The sequence below is a fragment of the Pogoniulus pusillus genome, chromosome 35 (assembly GCF_015220805.1).
Source record: "Pogoniulus pusillus isolate bPogPus1 chromosome 35, bPogPus1.pri, whole genome shotgun sequence".
NCBI lineage: Eukaryota > Metazoa > Chordata > Aves > Piciformes > Lybiidae > Pogoniulus > Pogoniulus pusillus.
Genome location: NC_087298.1, coordinates 14,432,623 through 14,457,106, shown reverse-complemented (window position 1 = coordinate 14,457,106; position 24,484 = coordinate 14,432,623). Strand labels below are relative to the sequence as shown.

At 46.8% G+C, this 24,484-nt stretch overlaps 2 protein-coding genes across 22 annotated transcripts in view; one reads left to right on the top strand and one right to left on the bottom strand.

Moving 5' to 3' along the window:
• The first annotated feature begins 302 nt into the window (after positions 1-302).
• Positions 303-20,555, top strand: GOLGA2 (golgin A2). Of its 6 annotated transcripts, none has more exons than XM_064171354.1 (28): positions 303-491; positions 1,464-1,586; positions 1,965-2,045; positions 5,445-5,579; positions 6,199-6,242; positions 6,376-6,439; positions 6,873-6,932; positions 7,375-7,455; positions 9,197-9,235; positions 9,708-9,770; positions 10,007-10,100; positions 10,745-10,851; positions 11,382-11,440; positions 11,673-11,814; positions 12,862-12,951; positions 13,122-13,229; positions 13,329-13,416; positions 13,876-14,222; positions 15,018-15,131; positions 15,402-15,626; positions 15,900-15,999; positions 16,084-16,169; positions 16,726-16,879; positions 17,018-17,085; positions 17,656-17,758; positions 18,006-18,112; positions 18,307-18,475; positions 18,573-20,555. In XM_064171354.1, exons 1-28 carry the CDS (start codon positions 444-446, stop codon positions 18,821-18,823), a joined length of 3,150 nt encoding a protein of 1,049 aa, XP_064027424.1. In that variant the 5' UTR covers positions 303-443; the 3' UTR covers positions 18,824-20,555. The 6 variants fall into 6 exon arrangements, with proteins under 6 accessions (XP_064027424.1, XP_064027420.1, XP_064027421.1 ...); XM_064171350.1 differs by having other exon boundaries at positions 359-491; positions 9,200-9,235; XM_064171351.1 differs by having other exon boundaries at positions 359-491; positions 13,143-13,229.
• A 1,379-nt stretch (positions 20,556-21,934) lies between these two features.
• Positions 21,935-24,484, bottom strand: part of DNM1 (dynamin 1) — a 62,980-nt gene continuing 60,430 nt past the window's right edge. For 6 of the 16 annotated variants that reach the window (XM_064171355.1, XM_064171358.1, XM_064171359.1 and 3 more), the window contains one exon: positions 21,935-23,919. In XM_064171355.1, the coding sequence (XP_064027425.1) occupies positions 23,847-23,919 (73 nt within the window). In that variant the 3' untranslated portion in view covers positions 21,935-23,846. The remainder of the gene's footprint in view (positions 23,920-24,484) is intronic. The other 10 variants (XM_064171369.1, XM_064171366.1, XM_064171362.1 and 7 more) reach the window with 4 other exon arrangements.

The following is a 24,484-nucleotide window of genomic DNA, read 5'->3' as shown; positions in this document are numbered from 1 at the left end:
GAGCCAGACTCTGCTGTTGCCGCAGTTGGAAGGTCAAAAGACTTGGGATCCAAGATGTCACACACCAGCAAAAACTAACCGGCTGCGCTACTGTGACTTCAAAGACAGAGCTCAGAGATCAAAGCGACGTGCAGAAGACAAAAAACGATGTGGATTTGTGGGACGTGCCCTACAAATGGTGCAGGAAATCGGCGCAGCGCCCGCCCCAGGCTGGTTTCTAGGCGGTGTTTGCTCAAGGCAGCTGAGCCAATAGAGGAGCGCGGAGCGGCGCAGGTCGCCTGTCACACGCGGGGAGCGGGGTCACGCCGTCCGCACGGGGCGGGGAGCGGCAGTGGGGCCCGACGCCCCGGCGGCAGCACAGCGCAGGCCGGGCCGGGGCGGAGCCTGGCGTCCGCCTCCACCGCTCCTTACCGCGGCTGACGTGGCCCGGGCGCGGGGTGGATATGGCGGACGGCAGCAGGCAGAGCAGGTTGGCGGCGGCCAAGAAGAAGGTGAGGGGCTGGCGAGAGACAGGACGGGAGGGGACGGCTGGGTCTCACGGGCCTCGCGCGGATCGCAGCCTCCAGCCAAACTGGACCGGGCCGGGTGCGGCCTGGCCTCGGCCCTCTTCGAGAGTCACGGGCCGGGCACACCCGCCACCGCTCTGCCCACTCTGGGACGGTGTTCGCTGCAGCGCGGGCTGCCGGCAGCCTCCGGGTGTGCGGTGCTGCGGCCGGGAGAGACTGGGCCCGGGTTAACGCGGCGCAACGAGGGCCGCCTGGTCTTGCTTTTCTTCCCCCTCTGCTCCCCCCTTTTGTTTTTTAAATTCCTCATCCCTTATTTTTCACACTGCAGCAGCTCGGCCTCGTTCATACCGGAGGGATGCTCCTGTGTGTCAGACTCATCTGAATTGGAAAGTGTCCGGGAACAGTTCAGGCTTCCTTTTTTTAAATCCTCTAAATAATGGGATCCTTCTTTATTTGTTTCCCCACCTTGTCCCACAAGCCCGCCTAGTGTTTGGGACTCCGAGGGGCCCGGCTGTTGTGTCTGAAATGCATGGCAGCGGCCAATGGAAGTGGGATGCTTTACATAACTGGCTGGGTCTTGCATGGTTTTGGGCTTGGGAGTTCAGTAAAACATGAAAAATGCTGCCAGACCTGGCAGGTTCTGATGAGTTACAGATTATCATACTGGCTTTCCCTGTAGATAGGATTTAAAAATCAGTTGTAACTTGTGTCTTTTCTGATTTTACAGTTAGTACAGTAACAGTATTGATATGTTACCAAAATGCTTCTTTTAGTTGTAGTATGGAGTATCAGATTGTTTTCCAAGAACATTATTAGACGTTAATCCCTTTGAAGAGCGTTTCTCTTTTTCTTTCACTTGATCCATCTTTTTATCCAGTGGAGTTGTGTGGGGTTTTTTGACATTACACTCATAGAAAGCATATTCAGTTTGGACTTGATTATTCTTCTTTGTCACAGCTGAAGGAATATCAGCAGAAGAATAACCCTGGAGCAACTGCAGGAACGAAGAAAATGCGCAAAACTAAAGAAGGCAGTAGGCCTGAGACTCCCACCAACAACGATCAGCAGCCTCCAGAGAATGTAAGTGTCTCATTCCTTCTCTCAGATCATTTGCCAGCTCTTTGTTCTTTGGTTTCTCAAACAAAATGACTAGAGCCAGGCAAGGGTTATGCTGGTTAGTAAGCGAATGTGGTAGGTGCCTATCTCGCTAGTGTTGGTGCTCCACTAGTGAGCAGTTGCTTCTGCTGGAAGGTGCCTGCTGGAGGCTGGTGTGTCCCAGTGCAGTATCTGATCATACAGCACTGTCCTGCTCTGCTGGCTGTGTCCAGAGCTGCTCTTTTGAGGTGTGTGCTCCAAGTGAGCTGGAGGATGCTGGTTTTTTTGGCTGCTTTGATTGACATTTTCTCTCTGTCCTTTTCTGAGCCATTTCTCTTTCCCCTTTTCTTTCACCTCCTTTAGATTCAGAACATTCTGAAGGTGTTGGTGTCAGACCTTAACCGCTCCAATGGGGTAGCCATACCCTCATTGGACAGGAGGAAGGTGAGGCAGTGCTCGTGTTCCTCAGTGACTTGCTCTCCCTACTGCATGCTTTGGGTTCTGTTTACACCGACCTCGGTTTTTGGATGGAGCATTGTTCTGCCACACCCACTGTCAGTTGCTTGAGCTTTGTTGCCGTTTTTATTAATATGGAGCTGTATGTTATGCATTTTAATTGCTTGTAGGTGCTTGTTCCCTTCTGGTTTGTGTGAAACTTACTGTGTGAAAAAGTGAACCTTGTCAAAAACTCTTCCTTGAGACAGTAGGGCTTTGAGGAGAAACAGTGGTTTGGAGTGAGGCAATAAACTAACCAAGCTGCTGAGGAAAACTGTACTAGGAGGAGGCGGCATTGTTGTCTTGGTCTGGTCTGTTCTGTGGGCTGTTGCTGTATTTCCTAGAGTCTGGTTTCTGAAGGGCCCATTTCCACTCTTCGCCAGGCAAGCAGCTACCCTAGTGAGCTGTCTTGTTATTTCAGCTGACTCAGTTCATGGCAGGTAATGCAGCTTGCACAGGTGATGCACAGTCTGGCAGTAACCATGGGCTTATATATCTTTAGGCAGGAAGTCAGATAACTTCCAGTCAAGCCTTTAGAGGCTTTGGCATCTTCACATTCTCAGGCTTTTGAATAGGAAAGGGCGGGAAGTATGCCAATAAGTAATCAGAATGTGTTCAGAACCAAATGTAAGCAAACAGCCTTTGAAGAAAATCTCTCTTTCAGACACTTATCTGTTTAAATAAGGCTAAAAATGTAATAGCTCAGGGAAGTAAAATTCTGTAGCTCAAAATTTTCTTCCTATTTTATTGTACCAAAGTTCTGCTTTTAATTTTCACTTGCATCATTTTGGTAGCTTTATCATTGCTTCAGTTTAGCTGCCATAAAGTAACTCATTGTGTTGACTGCATATCTGTGTGTCTGCAGCAATAAATGTGACTGTAGTGATCACCAAGGGTACCAGACAGATACGGTGACACCTGCAAGGTAGAATGGAGTTCATTCCGAACTGCCTTTGAGTGTCCCTCTCTCTTTCTCCTTTTGTGTGTTGTAATACAGCAGCTGTTCTGTCCAGCACACACAGAGTGAATAGAAGAAAGTTCCTCCAGCTGGACCTTGGGTGTGTTAGTGGTGAATCAGTAGACCTTGTGTGATGTGAAGATGCATTGCCAGCTTTGAGGGTGCTGGATGTTCCTGTGTAGCATCAGAAAGGATGTGCTTTGAGTGAAGTTTCACTCTCGTCACAGAGATTATTTTCAGTTAATACTTGTAAGCTCAGTGTAAGGAAGACCTTGGAGGAGGCTTGGTTCATATTGGCTGAGCTGAAGATGGGTGGTCCAGTGCCATTGCTGAGATGGCATTTGGTCTTGCACTGGAGGCCTGCTTGTGACTGCAATTTCAGTGCTGTGCTGAAAATGGAGATCTTCTGTTTGTTCTTGTTTTCCCAGTGATTTTTTTTTCCTGTTTTCTTAGTATAGAGAGTTACATTTTGATCTCATTGACTGTTATTGTGTCTGGGGGGCGTTAGGGACAATTTGAAAACTTACATTGCAATATGTATTGCCATCTTGTGAAAGTCCTGTCAGGAAAATGCTGTTCAGAAACTCACTTGATGCTAACAAGGCAGAAAAGCTGATCACTGGCATCAGAGCTGATGCTGCCATTGGTGTCTTAATGTGAGGCAGACCCCTCCCATCTTTCCACTTCAGCATTATTGGCTGCAGAACGCAGAAAACCCAGAAAATAAGAGTATTTGTGTGAAAGCAAATTGATTTGCTATGTGCTGAGCAGAATCATGAACTTTTTATTCTGCAGATCTCACTATGTGTAATTTACGTATGAGTGTCTTGCTCCTAAGTCTTTCTGTTTCCAACAAAGTCAGCTGTTAAATAGGATGGGGGTTTGTTTGTTGTTGGAGGTTTTTTGGTAAATTTATTCCAAAAGTGCTTATTGTGGAGGAAGGAGGAGAGAGTTCTTGTGGTTAAGGCATGTTACTGGGTTTTGCCTCTTGAAGCATTAAGCAAAAAGAAGGTCTTGATCAGAAGAAACCAAGGAAACATTTCTGAGATGCACTGGGACAGGTATTTCTCTTGTCCGTTCGCTGTTCTGTTTTGATGAGCGTTCAAGCCAATAAATGGAAAGTAACCTGTGGTGGGAAGAAGTGAGGGAATTCATGACCTTCCCATAAGCCCCCAGCATACATTGCTTCTTGAGAACATGTCTGTCCTGCTAAAAAGAAACAGAAAATTCTATTTGTTTCCCTCTGCAGTCTTGCAGCTTATTGCTTTCATTAAATCTGCCCTCACTGTTACTGTATTGTCCTTGCTGCTTGATTTGTGAGTGTGGTGCCGAGCTGGTAAATTTGGAATGCGAGGAGAGAGATCTTGTGTTTCTGTGGAGTACCAAGAAGGCTGTGCTGAAATAAGAGGGAGGTCTTTCAGGTGGAATAGCAGAGAGCTGCAGTATAAGCTGGAATGTTGAGAGATGATCTCATTTGTGTTGTAGTGTTATTAAATCATGACTGCTCAGAGCTGGGTGATAAAACAAATTGTCATAAACCACTGGAACACTGGTCTGGGCCTCTGTGGCCCTCTGATGCTGCAGAGATAGATAAAATTGTCCAGTGCACTGTGGCTTAGTAGAGGTGTCATAGATGCTCTTCATCCTTCCACAAAAGCTGGATGAGAACTTGCACTGCTGTTCAGAAATATGGGTTTTGTCCTTTCTCTTTTCCACTTAGATTCTTCCAGTCATGGTATTCATGGCTCCAGTAGGGCTACAGGCACCTGCTCCTGGCCATGCTGAGCTTGGACTGTTCATAAATGTCCTGTTTCTAAACTAGTGTTTCATGACATGCCACAAATTTCAGTATCTTAGATGGAGCATTTGAGTTTAACTAACCCAGTTTTCACATGGTCACTAACTTATTCTTGTCCATCTTCACTTGCATGCAGTGATCTGTGTTTTCCCCAGGCACATTTTGAAGGTAGTGCTTTGCAAAGCAGAGTGACTGCCATCTGGCTTTGCCTTCACTTGCTTTTTGGCAAGTTCTTTCCAGTAAATTTAGTGTGTGAACTTAATGCTGGGTGATGTTACTGACCCATGCTAAAGAAGCAGCTTTAATTGGGTTACTCAAGTTCACATGATCACACGATGTTAGGGGTTGGAAGTGACCGCCGGAGATCATCGAGTCCAACTCCCCTGCCAGAGTTGGCTCTGAGAGGGCACAGGTCTGGGACAGTGTGGGTTGATGCTGTCACCTGTTTGCTCTGGGGAGAGCACAGATCCTTTTCTACGTGTTTCTAAGTGATTGTTCACATCTGTTTGGTTTTCACAGGCAGATCATAAGGTGCTGTGTTGTCACTCATTTTGCATGAGGGCTGTAATTCCTGTGGTGTGTTTTGTGACAGGCATACTTTGACACTGATGTTGCCACACGTAATGCTGAACAGCTTACTACCGATGTCCCTGTGCTATGTAACAGCAACAGCCTACCTAGTGGTGGTTCTGTTCTGCCTGCTTCTGAAAGCATGCAGCTGACACAGGTTTGTAAATTGTCATAAATATTGCTGTTGAACCATTGAACATTAGTTGTCATTTCTTAAGAAAGATAGTCTTCATTCACATGACTAGTCCAGGTTTTTACCTGCTAAAAATACTTCACTCTCAACTCTTCATCTAGTCAGTCTGTAAAAGCAGAGAGACTGCTGTTGTGCACGTGGCCCTGTATCCCTCAGAGCTGTTTTCCTTATCTTCTCTCCCATTCCATTTGCAGAAAGTACCTTTAACAAGGAAAAAAAGTCTTCAGTCAGTTCACTGTCTTTCCTTTCACCAGTTAAAAATTCAGTTCAAGCTTTATCCAGCAAAGCAGTGTTGATTGTACTGATAAATAGTAAGAGCAAACGTAAAGCCTCTGCCACCAAAGTTTCTCCATTCCAAGAAACCCAGGCTCATACCACCCAGAAAGGGTGTAAGCCAGGAACGAGACACCGGGTTTAAGTCTTTTGTTTGTTCACCCACTCCCCCAAGTCTTTCTTTGGGAAGCAGTAATTACAGGTACTGCAGAACCTGAGCCTGGGAAAAATCAAGCCTTAGTGACACATTCACAGATGAAACTCCCATCTTCTTTTACAGACATGTAAGTTTTTGTATTTCAATCCACAGATTCACGTAGCTGAGGATCATAAAAATGCTTTGGATGAGAACAAGTGAGTGTCTCTGTTAGATTATCAAACAGCTTTGCAACAGGATCCCAAAACGTGGAGGTTTTTCCTCCCCCTGCCCTGATTTGGGCAGTTCTCTGGGAGAGGTTTTCATCTCAAGGTCTTTCTACATTCCCAGGTCTTTGTCATCAACAGAAAGTCTCCGCCAGTTGTCTGAACAACTCAACGGTCTAGTGTCTCAGGTATGGCCTTGGTTTTGATCCACTGGTCCTGGTAGTTCTCTTGATGTTTGAAACAGTTTTAAGCAGTCAGCTCAAGGAAACACTCTTCAATCTCAGACGTGTCTGCAGTCATCCTACAGACAGTATGATGTTTGAGTGTCAAGAGGCAAAAGATCCCAGTTTAGGAATTTAAAGTAGGAAGAGAAACAGAGTGGGATGAATGAACAGCATATATTCATTGAGCTTTGTGTTCCAGATTTAGTGCACAAGAATCTGCATAATGCACAGCAGCTTGTCACAGGGGAAGTCTGCCTCTGCCCTCATCCACAAGTCTTTTTTCTGTGCCCATCCATAGTGCTTTGCAGTGGAAAGTGCTCTAAGTGACAGTTCTTAATTCATAGTGATTTGTTGCCTTGGGGAGTAAAACTGACTTGTTTGACTGGTTTACTTCTAGTCTGCATCATATGTGAATGGAGAGAGTGCTGTTTCTCCCACCAGTATTAAGGAAATGGAAGTAAGTTGTTCTCCTTCTTCCTTATTTGCTGCTGTTGATGGCTTGCTGGAACTCCGTGCTTACAGCAGTGCTAAAGAGACCTAATTGAAGGCACAGCTCAGATCCATTGCTGTCCAGTTGTCATTTTGAGCTGTGATTGAGTTGCTGTGATCAACATCAGGAGACCGGTATTAGAGGTGTCCAGCGTGGAGATCAGGATAATCTGGCCTCCATACAATTGCAATTCTTTAACTGCAGTTAAATGAAGCCTTAACAGAAGTGGATAAAACATGTTGATGTCCCAGCTGCCTTTGTTGAAGCTATAGATTTAATTTTGTTTGGAGAATCTGATTATATCGATCTGTGATAATTATTTGTTTTTCTGTCCTTTTTAATTATTGCTTTTTTTCCTCCCCTCTTCTTCTGCTCCTTCCTTTTTGTCCTATCTGCATGTGCCCATCAGACACGTTACCAGGAGCTGGCAGTAGCCCTGGATTCCAGCAATCTAACTAACAAACAGCTCGTTTCAAAGATAGAGGAATTGGTAAGAAACAATCCAACCGATCAGTCTGACCTTGCCTTTGTTGCTCCTCCATGCTCTCTGGGTGTCTGCAGAGTTATGGGTTCTTTCATAGTGCCAGAAGGAAGGCTGCTTACACAGTACTTTGAAAAGAGCAAAATGGCTCTCTGGAAAACCTGTCAAGAGTATTTGAGACCGCTTGTGAATGTACTGGCTCATCTGAGGAACAAGAAACAGCTCTGTTGTTTCTATTTAAATGTGTTCTGTTGAGCTCCTCAAGCTTTGCCTGGATGATAAGCATCCTGACAAAATGGCTGTTTCTGGCCCTGGTCTGAATCCCTGAATACAGAGATCTGGTGCTGGCAGCAGTGTAAAACCTGTTTGTGCAGCTGGTGCTGCTGTTCCAAATCTATCAGCAGAGTGGGAGCAACAGGTCTAAGAAGGAGCCTGGGGCTGGTTTCTGATCATATCCTCAGCTTCTGTTGGCACGGTGAATGGACTGCTTTGTCCTGTCCTGCATGGATTCCCTCTGTGGCTTTTCAGCCTTCAGCTTTAACATTGCAAGAAATGCAGCTAAAGTGGACTTGTTTCAGTCTGAAAAGAGCCTTTATTGTGTGATCTACTTTCCCTCATTTTGTTCCTCTCAAACTATAATTTTCCTCAAGTCCAGCATTTCCCAGTGTATCCCGTGACTCCTCTTGTTTTAATTTTAGGTTTGGGCTATTTTTGTTCCGTTGTCCTTTTTGTCTTCTATCTGGGCTTCAGAAGCACCTGGTGTAATGCACTGGCCACCCAAGATTCAACTTGTTTGCCTGCTTTTCTGTTTGCCTGGAGCTTTGTAGGGCCTTTGCTTTCCCTGGTTATGTTGTGCATTGAATTGAAACCTCTTACTCATTACCTTTCAGTCTGTAGCTGTGTTTCAGGATGCATTGCAGCAGTGGTAGCTTGGCCAATGTCCACCCTTTAGTAAGGGGAAAGGTACTAATGAGGGACCTGTGAGAAGGCTGCCAGGGCTACAAGCGCTGCAAGTGCAAACTCAGCAGCACATTTTGTGTGGCAGCCCGGGTAGGCAGCTGCCACTTTTGCCTCCTTCACCATGTATCTAAAAGTGCTATGCACAGCCAACAGGTCTCTAAATACTTAGAGTCACAGAATAGCTCAAGAAGCTGGAAGGGACACTTCATGCATAAGATTGAAATGGACTGGGACAGGATTAGCCCTGTTCTTCACATTTGGCTTCATCTTTCTCTCACAGCAGCTTCTGCAGAAGCTCGTCAGCTGAAGGGCAGCTCTGCAGGACGTAAAGGGCAGTTGTTAAGTGGGATCAGGGTCCAAGGTGTCAGTTAAATGAAAAGACTGGGGGGTTTGTTTGGGTTTTTTTGGGTGGTTTTGTGGTTGTTTTTTTCTTTTCGAAAAGCAATTTTGATGGCTATTCTAATACACCAGGATTACTGCAATTAATTTCGTAGTCATGAGATGAAGTTAAACTGAAATTGGTGGATGGTCAGATATGGATATAGAGGAGTTTCAGTGGTGGTGTTTGGGAAGGACTGTGATAATGTAGCAAGCAATGAAAAATGTATGTGACACATAAAATACATTTGTGAAGGAAGCCCAAATCAGCTAGGGCTGTTCCTAGTGTTTTGCAGGAAGGATAATGGAAATTCCATGTGCATTAATCTGGCATACTTGATTAAAGTGGAATGTTTTATCAATGTGAGTGTATTTTTTCTCTTAATACTGGCACATTAATATTTTGCCGTAGAAGCAGCAGAACCAAGAAGCAGTGAACCAGCTGGAGAAGGTAAAATGTGTCTTGTTTTTGGCTAGTGGGTAACTGTTCCTCTGAGGAATGCAGAGTGGGCTGTGGCACAGGAATGGAGGATGTGTCATCTGATGATAGATTTGGGTTCAGCTGTAGCATAGGGTGAAATATTTTGATTTCATGAGTTAGGTTGGCAGGTAGCATTCTTCTTTTGACCAAAGCTTAAGTACTCAGGTATTGAAGGAGTGAGTGGGGGCAGATTACATTAAGTCCTTGTCGGTAGCTTGCGTTCCAGACACCACCATATCTATGGTAGCAGTGATGGTGCCATGATGTTGCTGCCATTCTAGGGTGGATAAATAACAAAGTAGGTCAAATAATGGAACACAGAAGTGCATCTTTGAAAGCACTGGTGTCATTTAGATGCTGGAAGTAACACCAAGGGCTCCTAAAACAACAAGAGTTAGCTGTTTGCATTTCTGTGCTGAATAGGCATAATTTCTCTATACAGGAAAAGAACGAGTTTGAACAGAAATTCTCTAAAGAGCAAGCAGCACTGAGGGAGCAGCTGCAGGTAAGGCAGAGCCTCCATTACAGCAATACCACCTGGCTCCTGCTGTTCTCTGCATTACTGACCACTCGTAGTCTTTTATCCAGAAGCCACTAGTCCCTTCCTTCAGGAAAACTGGGAGTCAGCCATCCTGTGCTTACTTGCAAGAGCTCTTTACTGAACTGTCCTTTTGTGGTAGCGATGTTGTTACAGTTACAAGCAAACAAGTTTTGTACTGAGCTGATTTTCCTTTCCTAAAGGTTCACATCCAGACTATTGGAATTCTGGTTAGTGAGAAGTCTGAGTTGCAGACAGCCCTTGGACATACTCAGCAAGCTGCACGGCAGAAGTCAGGTAATTGTGAGCACTCAGACTCAAACTGCTGGTTAAACTGCCAGGTGTCAAGTCACAGGCATGACAGCTGCTGGCAGCCAGCTTGCAACACTCGCAGACATCTTAAGGAGCCATGCTTGACATCCCTCACTACTTCTGTCGTCAGAGCTGCCCCCAGATGAGGGCATGTTAACTCCATGGCAGTTGAGGTTCTTTTGTGCCTCCTTGAAGCCTTGTGTGTGCTGTTTGGGCCTCATGATTACCCCTGACTCTTCCTTTCTGACTTCCTTCTGATTCTTTCAAAACTTTGATCCCTTTTCCCTCCCATCCGTACAGCTGTCATGTTAATGTAAATTTTACCCAAGCCTTTCATTTTGAACTAAATTTGAGCAATGTATTCGTCTAGAAAAAAAACCAAACTACATATTGTCTATTGTGCTGAAATGGAAGTTTCATCATCTCCCTCTAAAAGTGAGGAGGGTAAAGAGCTTTACTGCCCAGAGCTACTACTGAATCACCTGCAGAGCCAGGAGTGAAACCAGCTCTACTGATTTACAAGGCTGTATGCTGCCTTAGAAGCTTGCTGACAAAGCAGGTGCTGTTCATCCAGTTCCAGAAAGCTCTTTGTGGTCCAGCCTCAACAAACTCTGCTCTGACTTGTTTAGGAGAAGCTGAGAGCCTTGCTGCTCGTTTACATTCTTCTCGACAGAGGGTGTCAGAGCTCGAGCGCACTTTGTCCTCCATCTCTACGCAGCAAAAACAGTCAGAGAAGGTAAGAGTCACCTCTCCTTGTGCTTAAGCAGCACTCTGCCTTTGGCTGTTTGCTTGTCACTACATGTCTGCTTAGTGGAGAGGTGTTAATTAACCTTGTTAGATGTTAATTAACCTGGTAAAGATGTGTATTCTCCAAGATCAAGGCAACTTCATTCAAGTTGCTGTGACCACTAAGCATACAGCCTAGTGACTGTCTTCAGATCTGGCACCTTAATGCATTAGTCTTGCTAGCTCCATGCAGCAGAAGCCTTGCAGAGACCCTGTCTCCATCAGACAGAGACTGGAGTGTTGACATTAATTCAGAAATAACCTCATGTTAGTAGCATCACATTTGACAAGACTGAACAGACTTACTCCTGGCAAATTCAGGAGGTTCTGGGCAAACCTGTCCTGAGGATTTTGCCAAAATTGTAACTGTTTCTACTTAACTGACCTGCTAAAGGTGAAATGAAGTTGATTTTTTTTTTTTAACATCTTACTCGTTTGGCTAAGGTCTGTAGATGAATCAACAACTTCCTTTTTCTCCAGCATAATAAAGAGCTAACAAAGGAGCGAGACAACCTGAAACTGGAGCTGTACAAGCGAAGGTAGGTCCCTTCTGCTTGTTCCTGCAGAGTAGCACTGCACTCTGTGGAGCCAGAGAACATAACAAGGGGCAGGGACCACAGATGGTGACTTGAGAGGTTGGATATTCAAGTAACATTAAGAAAAGTAACCAGATGTGGTGTTTCTGAGCTGACTGCTGTGAAGAACTGGATTGTAAATTTGTGACATGGACATCAGCAGCTGCAGTGATGCTGCTTTGATTGTTTGTTTCAGCAAAAGTAGTGAGGAAATAAAGCAGCAGAATTCAGAGCTGTCGGAGAAGGTTCACTCCCTGGTTTCCCAGAACTCAGCTATGAAGTTGGATATGGAGGATTTGCGTAAGAAACTGGAAATGGCTGAGCTGATGATTCAGCAGGTAACTGATACTTGTGGGATGTGAGAGCAGATTGCCCTGAGCATTGCAAGACTGCCCCACTGTCAGAAGCAAGGCTTAACTCTGTTTTTTAAAGGAAGGCACCAAATCTCATGACATACTCTTAGTAAAAGGCTTTCAGTGAGGCCTCTGAGGAACAGGAAGCCTGTATCCTAAAGAGCTGGAGCAGCAGATGGAAAGACTGGACGTAACAACTGTGAAAGTATGGTGACTTCTGATTGTCCCTCTTCTGCATTTTGGTTACTCCATTGTTGTGCTGTCTCCCTGAGAAGCCAGCTGAGTAGGGGTGGTGTTTGTACCCACTCTAGCAGAAAGGGGTGGGTGAACTGGACAATGGCAAAGTGAAGGTCAGCTGGGGAGAGTTAAGAGAGGCAGCCAATATTAGAAAGGGAATGTGTGAGGCCAGTGGTTAGCAGTTCAGAGAACAAGCTTGGGGTTCAGGTGAGTCTCTGAGAGAAGAAAAATCTCTGGGTTGCTGGGGTTCTTTTTGTTTGTTTGTTTTTTTCTTACAATGGCTTAAGTTACCCTTGAAATAAAATAGAACCTTCCCAGTAGCTTTCCCATAACCTCCTCTTCTGAGAAAAGTCCTGTGTCTGAACCGAACTGGCCTTGCCACTGGTCCACTAACATGTTCTAGACATCAGCTTTAAATTTCTGACATGTTCTACAGCTTCTAAAGTCACAGTGTTTTTCCCCATCTGATCTGACCCTGGAACTGAAAAAAGGTTCTGAGCCAAATTGTTAAAGCCTATTTTCATAATTAAGAAAAAAAAAAGTAAATATAAAATTGGTAGGGAGGTGCTGCCCAGCTCAGCCTGTTTTACAGAGCTAAAGTCACACTTCTTGATTTGAATCTTTTTTTTTCCTTTTTTGTTTTGTTTCACTGAACTTCACTGTGAGTTGTAGCACTTGAAAGAGCTATAGAAGGTTACAACATGGATTGTTTGACAGGTTACTGTTTGGGGAAAGCTACAAAAAAAGGAGTATTAACATTTTGCTGTAACTTCTTGATTATTTTTTTGTTGACAGTTCTCAAATCAGACAGAGAGTCTGGATGCAAACCAGCAGTTGCAGATGGAACTGGAGGAGAAGGCAAGTCTGGAAACCCAGGTCGCTCAGGTAAGAGTTTGTATGAAATATGATCCAAATCTTCACATCTATGAAGAAACTTCTTTGGAGAAGAACACAGGTTGAGCTTTGCTTTTAGCACTGCTTTCTTTGAGCTTTATCTGACAAGCAGTTACTACCAAATTTATTTACCAATACCATTTTTGTTTTATGTTGAACAGCTCTCTGTGTCCCTTCACCAGCTCCAGGCAGAAAGAGATCAGTATGTAGAGAAACTGAAGGAGGAGGGGAGCATGTGGCAGCAGCGGGTACAGCAACTCTCTGAGCAGGTAACATCAGGGCCAGTATTACAGCTGCCATTGACAAACCCAGACAGGAGCAAATGCACCAGGAAGGTTGTTTTAACCTTCACTTCATGTGTCTTGCAGGTCCACACAATGTCAGAGGAGAAGGAGAAGCATATGGCCCAAATTAGGGAGCTGGAAGCCAGTATTACAGAGCTGCTGAGCAAGTCAGGTAGGGCTTCCCATTGCAGAGTACCAGCTAGTTAACTGCCTTTGCTGTGCAAGAACTGCAGACAGGGTGCAGGCAAGTGTGATGCATTGAAGCTGTGAAGAGAGCTGAAAGCAGGCACCTCTCATCCTAGTAAACAGCAAGTGAACTACTTCAATTAATTGGCCATCAGACTGTTTATGTCTTTGGTGCCTGCTTGACTGCACTGTCAGCCTCTGGCCCAGAAGCCTGGGAAGGCAGGATGCTCTGCTAGGGCTGAGTTGGCAGCACAGGGCAGGAGGCTGTGCTTGCATTTGGGGTATTTTTACTCCTTTAGTTTCAATCAGTGCCCTGTAGAGAGGATTGGGTTCTGCAGCTGGTGATACCCTGTGGGTCATGCAGCCCTACAGGTGAGGGTGTGTTTTGTGTATCATGTAGCCATTTCCCCCTTTGGCTGAGCTGCTCTTGCTTCCCTTTCCTCAGCAGTTAAGCCCATGGATATTGAGCCTTCCTCACCAGCAGGGCCCACAGCAGCACTGCTGGGTCTACAGGAGGAGATCCAACAGCTGCAGCAAGAGAAGGAGGAATTACATGGGCAGTACCAGGCCCAGGTCCGGGACAATGAGCAGCTGAGCCATCTCAATCGGGAGCAGGAGGAGCGGCTGCTGGAGCTGGAGAAGGCTGTGCAGCACTACAGGGAGGAATCCATGGACAGACAGCAGATTCTAGAGGACATGCAGAGTGACAAAGCCACCATCAGTAGGGCACTGAGCCAAAACCGGGAGCTGAAGGAGCAGCTGGCTGAGCTGCAGAATGGGTTTGTCAGACTGGTATGTCTTTTGTGCATCTTTCCCCACTGCTCTCTTCCCCAGTGCAATCCTTTTGTAACACATGTTAAAAAAAGGCAGAAGCATTTTCTGTCTCTTGTCCTCCAAGGCTATGGATGCTCCTGTTGCTGTGCCAGGAGGTTCCCTGCAATTCCCTGCACTCCAGGTGCTCTGACTGATGAACTAATATATTTATCCAGAGCAGTTTCCTTTACCCTGTCATCCCTGGCAGTCAGGCTGTTTCTTTCCCTGAGTATTCCTTCTGCTTCCTGAGTATTCCTTCTACCCTTGAAGATGCCCATTTTCCATTTCCTGTATTTGCCCATGAAGAGGAAGTTCTTAGCAGTTTTCTCTCTCCTGTTGCTGTCATTCTTGGCCATCTTGGAGCTGAATCATTAGTTTTGCTGTTTCTTCCAGTGTTACAGCTCCCCCTGTGGGACCAGTCAAACCAACACATGCTCTGACCACTGATTTCTTTAGTCCTTTCAGAACTACTCTTGGTTTTTTGAATGCCTGTAACACTGTGATACTCATAGCACCGATCTGCTTAGGAGCTGCCAGACTGTGTGATGTGCCAGGCCACTTCTTGGCACTGTCCCAGCACTGATTGAGCTGTCTCTTTCCTTGCTCTTTTCCCATCTTCTGAGCCTTTCTGTAAGTTATTTGCTGTCTTGAACAGTCACAGCCCAGAGTAATGCAAGGAGCAGCAGCCTGTTGCATTGGGACTGAGCATGGTTGACAGAGAGGGTGTTTATGGTGGCTGGGCACTTTCGTTATGCAGAGGTGTTTGCCTTGCAGACAAATGAAAACATGGAGGTTACAAGTGCCCTGCAGTCAGAGCAACATGTAAAGAAGGAGCTGGCCAAGAAGCTTGGGCAGCTGCAGGAGAACTTGGGGGAGCTCAAAGAGGCGGTAAGAAACAGTGGGGTAGCAGGGCAGCTACGTGGCAGTTTGTGCAAACTGCTGGCACCTTTCCAGCCTTTGGTGGAAGGATGAAAATTGGTGTTGTAAGGATCAAGCTGGGAGCCTTCCTCCATTGTCTGCTGTCTCATGTGGGGGCAGATGGTGGCTCCCTGCCTTGTTGATGGCTTTGGGGAAATGTTGACAGTTTGGATCATGTCACACAGATCAGCTTTTCTGGCAGAAATGATCTGATGTCACAGCCAGATCTTGTGATTTTAGCTGGAACTGAAAACACAGGAGGCTCGGGGTCTGCAGGAGCAGCGGGACCAGTACTACAGCCACCTCCAGCAGTACACCCTGGCCTACCAGCAGCTGTCTGCTGAGAAGGAGGAGCTGCACAAGCAGTACCTGCTCCAGACACAGCTGATGGATCGGCTACAGCATGAGGAGGTTCAGGGGAAGGTGACGGTGGAAATGCACTTGAAAGAGCTGCAGCAGACCAAGGTAACCGTAAAAATGGGGGAGTGGAAAGACAGGAGGAAAAGCACTTAACCACATTAACTACATTAATTAACTACATGATTAATTAAGGGGAAGTTTGGGCCAGGTGATACTTTGCCCAGGCTGTTCTATTACATCCTGTGCAGTGCAGGCAAATGTACTTGTCTGGAGCAGAAGCAGTTTTGTGTGTGTGTGTGGTGTTACTGCCTGCAGACACAGTGGCTGCTTACAGTCTGGCTTGTGCAGGATTTGTCATCTTCTGCTTCTGTCTTGCAGGAAAGTCTGGAAGCTGTAGCTAAGGAAAACAAAGAGCTGCAGGCCCAGATCAGTCAGTTAGCAGCAGACCTGGATGGCAGGATTTTGCACCGACTAGAGGGTGAGCAGCTGCATTTGGTCTCCAGGGCAAGACAGAGCTGGACCTGGGGGTATGAACTCCCTGTTCACCTTCCTCCTCTTACAGGAGATGGAGTCGAAAGTGAGGCAATGACCGAAGAAATCCGAAAATCTTATGTGATACCAGACAGGTTTGAAAGCCATGAAGAAATGGTGAGTCTTAATGGGTAGAAAGGCCTTTGGGTTCAGTTCTAAACAAATGTCCAGGAAAGGAGTCAGGTGAAATTGCAGGGAGATTACACTGAGTGCATGCAGTAGGTTGTTTATCAGCTGTGATCCCCATCACCTGCAGCGCAGAAGGTGCAGGGAGGTGTTAGCAGTTCCTCGTCTTGCACTATGCAAGGAAACAATGATGCACTATGCATCATCCTGGCAAGATAGGCTGGAAGTCTGGCAGTGGCTTTAATTATGAAGACAGCTGGCAGAGTGGCTCACTAATGAGGATCTCTGTAGCTTAGAAGGCAGTTTGGAAATGGTGTTGAATAGTTGGAAAATATTATGACCAAACAGGTACCAGGGGAGCAGGTATTTAACCTCGTATTTGTGCTGCTTGGGAATAAGCATTTGCCACCTGGTTTGGTTCCAGGGCAATTGCTTACTTTGGATTCATATCCATAAATGAACCTGTTACTCCTTGTCCTGAGATGCACCACTGAGCATGCTTCCCAGAGGAGAGGCGCTAATGTGCATGCTCTGAAATTATTCTTAGGTTGCTTTCTTGACATCTGCCATGTCCCAGGTGGAGAAGGAGCGAGAAGACCTGAGACAGCAGCTGGCTAGTCAGAAGCAGCAGAGCAGAACTCTGCTGCAGCAAATAGCAGCTCTTAGGCAGGAGCAGCAACATAACATCTTAGTGGGTGGAGGTAAGAATCTGGTGCTGTTACAGGACAGTGTGAGTATGGAGGTCCACCTCAGCCAGCTGTGCTGGTCCCTGTGAAACAGATTTATAGGGTTTGTGTGTGTCATTTCCAAGGAAGAGCTAATACTGCATGTCATTCTAGGTTCCACTGTGGACACTGTTCCAGTGGAGGTTCATGAAGCTTTAAAAACTGCCATGGAGAAGCTACAGGTAAGCTTTCAGCCATGCTATGCTGCTCAGCTGGACTGAGATCCAGTGTCAAACTCTCCTTCAGTACACACAAACTATAGCGGAATAAGGAACAGATGTTCCATAATAAACTGCTTCCTAAAAAGCTTACCCCTGCTTGCCTCTGCACAGGCAAGCTTGCAGCACCTCACTCTCCTCTCATCCCCAAACTCCAAAGACTGAGCATAAGGGCCCTAACACTCAGCTGTGGACACTGGTCTAAAGAAACAGCTGAAAAACTGTCCTCACCCTGCCAAGATGAAGCAGCTGGTCTTCAGTCTTAGAGCCAAGTATGCCAACAGATGTGCTGTCCCAGCAATGAGAAGGTTAAAAGGACCTTTCTTGCATCAGTCCTGCTTCCCAAAGTGCAGAGATGTGTTTTACACCTTGTCTAGCTGTCTCTCCTCTCTTCCTTTTTAGTATCACACTGGAGACAGGTTGTGAAGCCTGTTCCATAGGCTCAGACCAGTGTGGATGGAGGATGTTGTAGTTAAGACAAGTATCTTCTCTAGGTGAGCAGTTCCAATGACTGATCTCAGTTTCCTTGTTCAGTCACGCTTCACAGAGCTGATGTGTGAGAAGGTGGATCTGAAGGAGCGTCTGGAGGAGCTGGAGCACCGCTGCATTCAGCTGTCTGGGGAGACAGACACCATTGGTAGGTGCGGGCACCACCAGCCTGAGCTGCAGCTTGCTCAGTGCATTCTTTGTTGAGAGAACAGGTCCTCCAACAGCTTTGGGAGCTGGAGCCCTCCAGACACGAAGCTGTTCATGTCTGGTACTGCTACCTAACCAGGCTAGAGCTCTAGTCCAGGGTTGGATTTGCTGGATCCTTGTGCCATATAGCACTGTGCTCACCATAAGCCTTGTACCCAACTCTCGCTAACGCTGCTCTTGCACTGCAGGGGAGTACATTGCCCTGTACCAGAGCCAGAGGGCTATCCTGAAACAGCGACACCAGGAGAAAGAGGAGTACATCAGCAGATTGGCTCAGGATAAGGAAGAGATGAAGGCAAGGACTCTTTCTTGTAGCACTGCCCCAGGCAGGGGAGGCCTGGGGAGTACTTGCACAGTCCACGCCTTGGCCTGTTGTTCTCCAATTGATGTTAACTATGCAGCTGCTAATTGCATGAGGGAGGCAGGGCTGTCGCCTGTGGTGCAGCGCTGGTGTGCACGGTTCATAGGCTTCCTTTTGCTCTGGTGCAGATGAAGCTGCTAGAGCTGCAGGAGTTGGTGATGCGTCTGGTCAGGGAAAGGAATGAGTGGTACAAGAAGTACGTGGCAGCTGCCCAAGGCCCAGAGCTGTCGGTGAGCCCCAGCCATGGCACACTGCCCACTGAGCGGTGTGTGGAGCTGAACACTACCAACAGCCAAGGTAAGGCACAGCCAGGCCCTGTGCTGGGGGACCTGTAGGCTTGGTCACCTGCCAGACCGTGTGCTCAGTCATCTGCTGCCTGCCTTGTTGCTTCCAGGGCTACGAGAAGTGAACTTATCAGATGAAGCAGAGCAAGAGGCTGCTGTTCTTCACCAGCCCAGTTTCTCCTCTGTTGACAGTAAAGCTGCTCAGCCAAGCCAGGAGGACCCCACAGCAAAGCAAATAATGCAGCTTCTCAGAGAAATCCAGAACCCTCAGGAGAGGCTGAGCTCCTTGCTGGAAAACCCCTGCATTCCCTTCTTCTACCGTGCTGATGAGAACGATGAGGTCAAAATCATGGTAGTTTAAGTGGCACTAAATCTCATTTACAGGCATTTTCTGTGAGCCTGAAAGGACTGAACTGACTGGTACATGCCCATACCTCTGCGCTGAGCCCTTGGCAGAGCAGATTCTTAAATTCATCGGGACAGAGGGATTGCAGCAGCCAGAACTTGTGCATCAGACCTCATCTTCACTTTTTCTTCTGTTACTTGGTGTGCTTGGAGAGTACAGGCAGACTCAGACTAATCCCTGGGAGGCAGCAGGTGCTGGCACTTGACCCAGGCTGGAGGCAGGCCAGGGGAAGGGGATTCCAAGGTTTTTGGCACAATGACTTGATCCCTCTGGTGCCAGCAGCCAGCTTCATTGCTGTGCCTGAGCAGTTCTGATCCATCACTCATTACTAAATAGCCTAGTTCTTTCCAGGGCCAAAGTAACTTACTCTGGTAAGGAACTCTTTGGACTTTGGACAGGTTGGTTTTGGTTCATGCTATGTCTCTTTTCCTGTGTTCCTCTGCAGCCTGCCTCTTCCACCTGTCTGTAAACCAGCCTTGGACACCCCAGAGAGGGGCTGTTGGTGGCTGGGCAGTACTACAGCCCCTTTATTGTCAGTGCAGGGGAAAGGAACCCAGGGTGGCCTTTTGAGTCTTTATTGGTTACTTGACAAAGCTTTATGTGATTCTTGGGAGTGGGATGGAAATGTCACTGCACTTTGAAGGATGATGTGTTATTTATTTAAAAAAATGGGAATAATAAGTAAAAGGAAACCACTTACTAAACATGCTTTGTTTGGAATTTCTGGACTTCAGGGGTTCAAGGTCCATCACTTACCAGTCCTCCTCTCACATTTTGGTGGGTGGCCAAGATCCTGTGCTCCTGTTACGTTCCTGGGCCACAGCAGCAGTAGAAGCATTACCTAATTCTAAGGAGAAAACAAACCATGGTGGTAGGAGAAGGTCCCTTGAAGCAGCAGCAAAGCAAATTCCTTGGGTGAGCTAGTGGTGAAGTGAACTGCATGTGGATAACCCGCCAGAAAATCTGCCTCTCAGGCAGGAATTGCTTGTTCCTAGAATGGCTAGATTGAGCAGTGGAGGATAAAGGGCCCTGGCACAGCTCTGTGCCCTAAAGACAGGAGCCTGTGCCTGGAGAAGCACATCCCCTGTTTTGCCACCCTGTCCAGATAACAGAGCTGCAGGTACAGAAAGATACCAATTGCTGTGTTCGTCAGCAAGAAAAAGTGACACCCTTCATTTCTTCTGTGTCCAGGCCAGTCAGGCTTACACTAGCAAACCAGAGAGTTTTCTTCTCATCCAGAAGCAGATTGAGTTGTTCTGTTGTTTAATGACTCCTCTGGATGGTACCCCATACAACAAAAAAGGCCTCTGCAGAACAATTCCTGCTTTCCCTGTGGACCCACCCTGGGCAAATGGAAGCTGGTTTATAGTGTTGGCTGTTGCTGATGGAACACAAGTGAAAGGCTTTGAGCTGCTGCAGGCAGTGTACCTGTGTAAGATGCTGTACAGCCCTCATAAGCAGGGTATAGAATCACAGAAGTAGCTCTGACTGTTCATAAAGCTGTATCATAACTAATGGGGGCAGGGCTATGATTTAACTGATTTAATACAGAGCATTCTTATAAATGGAATATTTATTGAGTGTTCTGCTCGACAGGACCTGTGAAAATGGGCTGCAGGCCATTGCAGAGGTGACTTAATATTGTTACAGATTTGCTTTCTGAATAAACTTACTCAGTTGGGCAGTGGCCAGCTCTATGTCTTCTGCAGAAATTGCTTGAAATGGGGCCAGGAAAAAAAGTGAAGAATGAACTGTCATTCAGAATGCCCGCCCTGGCATCAGTGCCCTGTTTTCCTTAGTTTTCATGAATGTTTACATGTAGACAGACTGCTGACAAACCTCAGACATTTCTGTTGGGTCACATTTCAGACCCAGGTCCCAGGTTCAGATTAATTTTTGCCCTGTTTCCTTTAGGCCCTTTAGGAGTGTTTCCATGATCCCATCTTTACCTGGAGTGCAGGAGCAGAAGTACTGTCCAGCTGACATTCAGTAACTTTGCCACCTCCGCACCTCTGATTTGGGGGGGGGGAAAATAGAAAAATGCATTTTAAAGGCCTTAAGCACCAAACAACGGGTGGAAACAGGACACTGTCTGACAAGGAGACTCCAGCCTAGGCAAGGTAGCTGGTGTCCTCATCACTGTACACCTCACCTTTGACAATGAGCAGAGTTCTAGGTTCTGCAAAATAAGGCTCTAATGTACGTGAACAAAGGCAGCGTTCTGCCTTCCTGGTGTTCCTCAGAACAGCTCTGTAACACCAGGGACAGGTGGAAGAACAGTTCCAGTGAGGAAGAAAAAGAAAAGGACAGGTGTTGCTTCAGCTACATAGAAGCTGAAGTTGGAACACAAAAGCATGCGAAGAACACACAGAGGAAGAAAGCAATAGAGCTCCAATCACTCAATCCACACCAGAATCTGCTAGGAGAATCAAATTTCAAGGAGATTCCACATGTACCACAGCCAGCTGCAGCTAAGAGAGCTCCTGGGCTGAGTCAGGCAGCACTGTCACAGTGATCTACATCAGAAACTCCAGCACTCCTGACCTCTTCCTGCAGAAGGGCAAGGGCAATTGTTGGCATAAGTCAGGAACTGTCACTGTTTTGGCATGCAAACAGGTGTGCCCAGTTTATACCAGGAAGAAATCCCATTGCAGCCTGAAAGCAGCTTCCCGGCAGGAGCTGGCCCTGTGTGGCAGCCTGTAGTAGATTGCACTTGAGCTGCAGGCCTAAAAGACTGACAGAGAAACTATATCCCCACACTCACTTGCTGTGTTGCACCAGCAGCCGAGGTAGAAACACCTAAAAACCAAGCAGTTCTGCGTGCGGAGCTCCCAGCTTCTGTATGTTGCTGCAGCACCTCCAGGTGCTTTCCTTTACACTGAAGAGAAGGAACTTCTGCAGCTGACAAGCTGCTTGCTGCAGCTCCTGAGCACCACTGCTGGTGCAGATCTGCTCCAGCTTCTCTGCCACTGACAGCACCTGCTTGCACATAGAGCTTTAAGCTCGAGGGGATGAAAAGATCAGGGTTTAATTAAACACAGTTTGAAAATCACCCAGAGAAAGAGCTAGAGATGGTTTGATTTTATTCTAGTTATAGAGACCTTCCTTGTACAGAAATGATAGGTTTATTTCATCCAATAAACGAGTGACAGGTAGATCACAAACTGCATCACAGCTACTACCAGCACCGACACAGTTCATCCACGAGTCTGGGGCAGTACAATAACAACCCAACTGCACACAGCAGAGAATTTAACAATCAGCTCAAAAACGCAACATTGGGATTTGGTTACCTTTTGGAGGTGTGGATATATATATATGTCTATAGATATTCTTCCTCTACTTAAGTATTTCCTAAGATCCACATGGAAGCACAAATGGCTTTAAACACCTGGACATAGATTTTTCATCTTTTATATTTATATATATATATATATATTTATAACAGTACAGATATGTTTCTCATTACTACAATATACTTAACTCCTTTAAGCAGCTGGGAGAAAGAGAACAAAAACCAAACCCAGTTTCACTACAATCACATTTGATATGTGTGTGTCACAAGATACAGACAGAACAAGCCATGTGTGAGGTTCGCATCAGACCATTCCAGGACAGAAGAGCTAAGAGGCAGGCAAAGAGTCTCAGAGGGAGCAGCCTACATGTCAAATGGTGGCTTTGGGCTCTCTGGGCGGGAGGGACTGGCCTTACCCGGCCGGCTGGAGTTTAGAGACAAGAAAAACAAAGAAGAAAAGGGAAAGGGGGAGAAGTAGTAAAACAATCATTAAAATACAGAAAGGATCTGGCATCAGCACAACAGAGGATCCACAACAGAAATCGAGAGCAACACTGAAGTAAGGTATCTTAAATGTGAATCAGGCTGGGCTGAAAGCCTGTGACACAGGTGCCTCATTCAGCTCTGCCAGAGATGTGCAGGGTGACAGATTTTTGATTCTCAAGCTGTTTGGGTTTTTTTTAAACACATGTAGCATGAAAAGTAAAATCCAAACCTCATAAATCAACAACAGTTACAAGTTTTCCAAACAGATACACATGCAAGACGAAAAGGCTAGGGCAGCAGTCACCACAGCACCCAGGGATCACCAAGGGATATGCTCAGAGCAGAAATACTTCCACCAAAACCTGCACAGCCAACTCCCTGAAAACATTCAGCAGTCCGTTGGCAAGGGGGGACTCTGCACTACTCCCCTCTCCCTGCTGAGTTCAGGTAAGCCAGCCGAAAATGATGATGATGCAAGACAACTGCTGGCAGGAGCCAGCGCTGTCGCAATGGAGACCTCCCCAGCCACTGGGGAGCCGCACGTGGGCAGGTCCGGCTGCAGCCTGCACCTGGTGCGGGCGCTTGGCCTTCATTCTAGCAGGACTAAGCTGGTCCATTGAGCTTCCCCTGCTCTGCCTCCCTGCCCCGCTTTGATAGAAGGCTGATTGCACTGTTCCCAGTGTGAATTTTTGCACCTTAGAAGTCAAACTAATACAAAGAACATTGAACCTATTCCTAATGACGTCACATTATGACGTGTTTTGTTTTGTTGAGGTTTTTTTTGCCTAAGCCACACTTTTGTCTTCTTAACTACGAGAAAAGAAAACAGCTACAGCTCGGTCCTAGGTGCTACAGCTAACTGATGCAGGCAGGACACTTATCTAGGCTAGACCAGGCAGATGACATTACTGGATGGGCAGACAGCACTTGGTCTTAAGATTCCCTTGTGGCTGCTGTCTCTGTGGAGCCTGTGCTCTGCAGGGATCCACGCCACAGAATGAGGCTACTCTAGGCTCACAAAGCAATACAAGACACACGAGTGGAGACGAAGAGCTCAATCGCTAGGCTAGGGCTGTACGACACACCAGGAAAGGGAGGCAGAGATGTGTGATGGATGAGAGGAGTGACTGTGGCAGGGAGGGTGGGATGGGGAAGCCACCAGCACAGCGTTCGGCACCAGCTGTCTACAGCCTCGAGTTATAAATCTAAGAGGGACGGTTCAGCCGGTCGGATTATGGTGGGTCGAGTAGGTGAGGCAGGGCCCCTTCTGCTGTGAAAAAGCAGAAAACAAAAACAAGAGAACACACACTGTGGTTAGCACAGCAATTGCAGTCACAATCACTCATGCTTCTCCACCTCGCCTGAGCCAGCAAGAGAATAAAACTGGAGGCAGAAACCACCATGGAGGACTCAGCTCCACAGCAGCCTCATGCTGGCCTTTCCACACTGCACGGACAACCAAGTAAAGCAACTTGCTGCAGCGAGCTTTGCTTTGCCCCTGGAATTTGGAAGTGCAGAGATTTACTGCCAGTGAGTGCACTAGCTCTGGAATGAGAGTTGAGAAGCATGGACAACAATGAGCTCCTGTATGAAGCACATGACAGTCACACAGCATGGATGGGGTCCTCTGAGATGTGCTGCTGCCAGAGGCTTTTGGCTGGTTGGGAGGAGCACCTTCCTCCCCTGCCCCTGAGGTTACTGCAAGCCCAAGGCTCCCAGTTCCAATAAGTCACCACGCTGATTTTTGACACTAGGGGCAAGCTTGCTCCTTTCAGTTCTCTATCTCTAGTACTCAGCAATGCAGCTTTAATAAAATAAACTTTGGTCGTTGCAAC

Coding starts and splice junctions, on each gene's coding strand:
- GOLGA2 (XM_064171354.1), top strand. CDS start 444: ATGGCGGACGGCAGCAGGCAGAGCAGGTTGGCGGCGGCCAAGAAGAAG. Junction 6,933..7,374: donor CCAGTATTAAGGAAATGGAA/GTAAGTTGTTCT, acceptor TGTGCCCATCAG/ACACGTTACCAGGAGCTGGC. Junction 15,132..15,401: donor TGGGGGAGCTCAAAGAGGCG/GTAAGAAACAGT, acceptor TTGTGATTTTAG/CTGGAACTGAAAACACAGGA.